The sequence below is a fragment of the Trypanosoma equiperdum genome (assembly GCF_001457755.1).
Source record: "Trypanosoma equiperdum strain OVI genome assembly, contig: ctg_419, whole genome shotgun sequence".
In the NCBI taxonomy this organism is placed as follows: domain Eukaryota; phylum Euglenozoa; class Kinetoplastea; order Trypanosomatida; family Trypanosomatidae; genus Trypanosoma; species Trypanosoma equiperdum.
Genome location: NW_027124331.1, coordinates 51260 through 56189, shown reverse-complemented (window position 1 = coordinate 56189; position 4930 = coordinate 51260). Strand labels below are relative to the sequence as shown.

At 49.3% G+C, this 4930-nt stretch overlaps 2 protein-coding genes across 2 annotated transcripts; both read left to right on the top strand.

Annotated features, from left to right (window-relative positions):
* Positions 1–142: 142 nt before the first annotated feature.
* On the top strand, positions 143–1831 carry TEOVI_000177100 (uncharacterized protein; the record flags this gene model as incomplete). The annotated part of the gene is made up of 1 exon (XM_067224952.1): positions 143–1831. The coding sequence occupies one exon, from the start codon at positions 143–145 to the stop codon at positions 1829–1831; it is 1689 nt and encodes a 562-aa protein (XP_067081053.1).
* Positions 1832–3252: 1421 nt separating this feature from the next.
* On the top strand, positions 3253–4449 carry TEOVI_000177000 (uncharacterized protein; the record flags this gene model as incomplete). The annotated part of the gene is made up of 1 exon (XM_067224951.1): positions 3253–4449. One exon carries the CDS (start codon positions 3253–3255, stop codon positions 4447–4449), a length of 1197 nt encoding a protein of 398 aa, XP_067081052.1.
* Between the last annotated feature and the right edge of the window lie 481 nt (positions 4450–4930).

Here is a 4930-nt window from a genome sequence, read left to right as displayed (position 1 = left end):
GAGGGAAGAGGAAGAGCGCAAGCGTAAACAAAAGGAGGAAGAGGACGAATGGAAGCGCAGGCAGAGGGAGGAAGATAAGCGGAGGAACAGGCCAAAAGATGAAGTAGAGCTGAAGGTCCAAGTGGAACAAGAGGAGGAGCGCATGCTTCGACTGACAGAGGAAGTGAAACGGGAGCTTCATTTAAAAGAGGAGATGGATCTGCAACTTCGACTGCAGCAAGAAGAAGGGCAGGAGCCCGAGTTAAGGGGTGAAGAAGAGCACAATCGGCAATCACAAAGCGCTGTTCCCAGAAGGACCATGAGTGCGGAGAGCGATAATCGGAGTATATCTACACGAACAACTGCCACGTCACGTGCCTCAGCTCAACTTGCCTCTGGTGCCGCCGTAATGTCCTCCCTCCGAAGCAGCAGCCCCTCCTCGTGGCGTGCATCCCATGGCGGCATTAGCATGCTTCCAATGAGTGTAGTGGCCATGAAAAAACCATCCGAGCAGCACCCTTTAGAGTCTTCGCGTCGACGTGAGGGAGAAAACAGCGGGAGCACTAGAGTACGACAAAGCCTCGTATACCCACTTGTCTCACCTACAACGGCAACACTTTCGCCAGTAACCAATCCATCGGCTCGCGCAAATTCACGGAGTGAAAAACATCCGGGGGACACACCAGACAGTGTCATCTCCACAAGCAAGCAGAGCACTGCGCATAACAGTAAGGTTGCTGTGCGTGAAGAAAATAATGTGGAGAAGCCAGCAGCGAAGGCGTCCGTGTCATCGTCAACGCACAAACGTGCGCCCACCCCCACATCGGTTGCGAAGAGCAGTACGAAACGTAGCGGTACCATGAGCAGCGAGACAAAGAGTTCCACGAAGCGTTCCACACACGGAGGGAAAGAACAGAGTGAACTGCAACCGAGGTCTCAGCAAAATATCAAGCAACGCCAACAAGCCATTCGTGAGGTGGAGGACCCGTCATTGCTTACTTCGGCAACCGCACACACCATCAAAGTCTCGACTCCCTCTCGTGAAGGACCTCGTTCCCAGGCCGTTGCTGCCGATGCCGTTGATGGTGCTTGTCATAGCATCAGTAATGAGAGCAGCAGTCGCCAAAGCGAGTGGGCACCCCGGTTGCCAACAACGGTACACGAACCGGCGCCCCAGGCCAAATCTCGTGACGGTAAAATGGGATCGGAGGCGCCGAGGGTTGATCCCGAAGATGCCTTCCATGCTAGTAAATTTGATACGAGAACTGTATCTACAAATCTATCCAGTGTTCTACCTGCGCGCGCGCCTGCAGGTTCCACGATGGAAGAGGAGCTGCTACTCCTACTTCGAGAGTCACAAAAAGGAGTTTCCTCCTCCACCGAACCTTCAGTGCGCGTGTCCCCTACCCGTCGCTCCACTGTTTTCGGTACACAAACCAACAGGGGCTCCTGCATCGCTTCGGCAGCAGCAGTTCTTCAAGGGATGCTCAGGAGGTCTCGTGAAGTGGTTCCCTGTTACTATTGTGGTGAAATGCAACCCCTAAAAACGTATTCCCTGCATTTAGATTTTTGCCGCACCAAAACAACGGCTCTGTATAGGCGGTATGGTCTCAGTACGCTGCGCCTCAATATGGGAATACCGACTCGGTGCATTCCAGAGGCCGTGTCTGAAGCTACAAGAGAAGAACTTGACGCCTTTACCCGCGCTTGTTATGAATGTGTGAAGGTGTCAATCATTCCCTGTCCAGGATGTGGCACACACATGCGCGTGCACGATCTTCCTGAACACGCGGAAGCCTGCAAGAGCGGTGCAAATTCAGGTCGTAGGACGACAGTTTCTTCCAAATCGTAGCACAGTGCTTGTGTCGCCGGGCGTGCAAAGGAAGTTACTAAGTTATATATATATATATATATATTTCACACACTCTCTCCCTCAATTTTCAAAATACTAGAGCAGTAGAGACCACCAGCGGCGTTTTAGAAACATTTGCCCCTTCCCCCCGTTCCTTTAACATATCGTAATTTTAAAGTGATTTGCCACCTCTTTATTGTTGATGTTTAAATATTTCACATTTTCCTTACTTTTTTTTTGGTTTACCGGTTGCTTTCACGCAATGCCGTAATACCCGCTTTTGTTTTATGAATTATTTTGTCCGCCTAAGGGGAATGGAGGGTTTAGATCCCCCTTTTTTAATTTTTCGCTATTTTTGGTTTGGGGGATGGAAGGGATTAGTCTACTAAAGAAACTGTTTTGAAGGTGGGGGAAGGGGGAAGGATACAATATAGATGATAGAGTTGGGAAGCGAGGTGGGTTTAGATTCGACGCAGTGAAGAAAACAAGAAAATAATTGTTTTGTTTGCTTTTTTTTTTTTGGTTTCCTTTTTTGCGTAACGGATGTGGGGAGGCGGTGACCTCTCCATTTTACTCCGTTTTGTGCCGAGTACATGCAGTGCACACGCATTCGCACAACTGCCTCCCACGTGAAAGGCTCCTTGGCGAAAAATGTGCATTTCGTGCTACAATATTCGCCTCATCGTTTTTGTGTCTTTTTAGTTTTATTGTTTTTACTTCTTTCCGCACATATTTCTATTTTGGCTTATGAATTACGAACACATTCTTTCGGGAAAGACCGCATAAGACTGTCCCCCACATTAATTTACCGGTGGCGAAAGATATTAAATAGATAGAGGAGAAAGGAAAAAGTGAAAGACAATAAAAAAAAGAAAGAATTATGAGAGTGAAAGGGAGGAAGGAGGTGAGGACGGTAAAGAGGAAGGGAAAAGGATTCAGTGCGCTCACAGTAGTGATAACTCGTCTAGAGGCGAAGGGTGTTGCGAAGATACGTGTGTCCCATCTTAAAGAATCCAACCTCTCATGTCTCTATATGGTGAATACCCGATTTTACATCGTCTCCTCTTTGTTCACTGAGTCATTGTTGCTTTTACTTCTGTACCCATATTTTATTTATATGTTGTCATGGTTATTCACTTATTTTCCTGTTTTGTTGAATACCGGAAGGGTGTGCAGCAGGACTGTGGGAGGGATCCCCTGCGCCAAAAGGAGTGCGCCACCGATCTTGAGGGACTCGGGAGAGGGGTGTCAAAAGAAGTTGTGCGCAAGTTAAGGAAGGGGACCAGCGGGTGCGACGGGGCGTGGGAAAAGGCATAATAGAGGGTCCCGAACTGCTGCTTTGCTCTACAGCGGTAGATTGTCGTACATAGTTACATTGCGGGAATAACGTGAATCCTTTGCCCTCGAGTGTAGAAAAAAAAATGAAGGGCAAGGCAGTTAAAGAACGTTGTTTCAAGGAGGCCCAGAAGGTAAAAGTGGCGAAACTGGTTGGGCGGTACAGGGAACTCGTTGGTAGGCTTCAACTCCCCGTTATTGATCTGTCCTTTTATGATTCTTGCTTCGTCGAGCCGCTGCTGAGGCATCCGAAGGACCGCAGACTGGAAGACGCGCTCACCACGCTGTGTGACTATTTAGAGAAACACCGTTGCCGTACCGTGGAAGTGCTAGAACTTTGCGAACGTCGTGATCAACTCGTCGAGTGGTTGTTAACTTGCTGTGAAAAGTTCGAGGAAAGTGTTATTCGTCCCCGTTTGTTGCGGGTAATAGCTCATGAGGTAGCTCCGATCGATGATAACGAACGCCACTTTTTCCATTTTTTCCGGGGTGCCCTTACAGCACACCAGTTTCTAACGGGGCAACTTGTTGAAGGAATATTCCACTGGCGAGAACAACTCACACGCCCGTTCGCCTTTAACGTTTCAGATGAAAACTACATCTACCGCATATTAGAAGATTGTGAATTACTGGACGCTAGTTCCTTGGGCAAAGCACTCAAACTGCGACTGAGTGACCACCCACTTGGCGCCCATCAGGTGACGACGTCTGACCTGTGTGATCATATCGTGGGGAGGGGCTTTCAGATTCCGTCAGGAGACCATCGTTACGGATGCCTTACCGGTGACCCTCGTGGTTGTTCTAACGCTTTGGTAGCAGTTGGTGAGTGTTGGCGTCCGTCTGCCGTTCAGCAGAGACATCGTACGTGTAATGACCGTGCCAGCGGAAACCAAGTCTACTTGGTGCTGGGCGAAGCCATCATCAAGGGAGAGCATCTTCTGCAGTCAAGGCTGCTTGACGAACTTCGAGCGTTGGCGGACAATAATCGATTTCTTCCAATGCTCTCTACACCTACGTTGGTGACGTTGGGTGATTTGGGCCTCCCCTTGGCTGAACCGTCCACGAAGGAGTGGCTGCAGTTTGTTGTGCGCCCTGGTGTTGGCAGCGCACTCCCGTGCAACCCCAGCACTGGGGACGGGAATGATACACACGGTAGCCGGGAGAGCCCTTCTCAAACCGTTACTACTAGTAGCAGCAGTACCTCCACCTCCACCCTTTCTGAGAGTCAATTATACCCCGGAACTGAACCCTCCTGCACCGCAGCCTCAAGTGTAACACAATGAGATGAGTATCGCGGGGGTCATGCGTCGGCTACGACCACAGATGACGGCAGCTATCGTAGAGGCCAGATAAGTGAAGTCAGGCGAACTAAGATCAACAGCGGTTTGAAACCTTCAAAGGCGAGCGGTGATTACTCAGAACATCCTTCCTTTTCTCAATCATATACATCCACTAATTAGTGGACAATTCAATAAGTGACGCTGTCTGGAGCGTTCTTGGATTATTCCATAATTAGGCGGCCATTAGAATTTTGTACCGTTGTGCTAAACCGAGCGACAACATTCGCCGCTTTGCAAATGCATGTGACTGATTAATGTTGCTTTAGGTGTTAGTTCGGGACGACACGGGTTTGTTCATGTGCGCATTTGCCAAAAGATGGGAGTAACAAACCTAAAGTGCCCCACCTTTCCCTCAGTTTGTGCTGTTCCTCCCGTCATTTACCCGTTGCTTGCGTGATGGAGAGGTGCCTTGGTTGTACAGTTG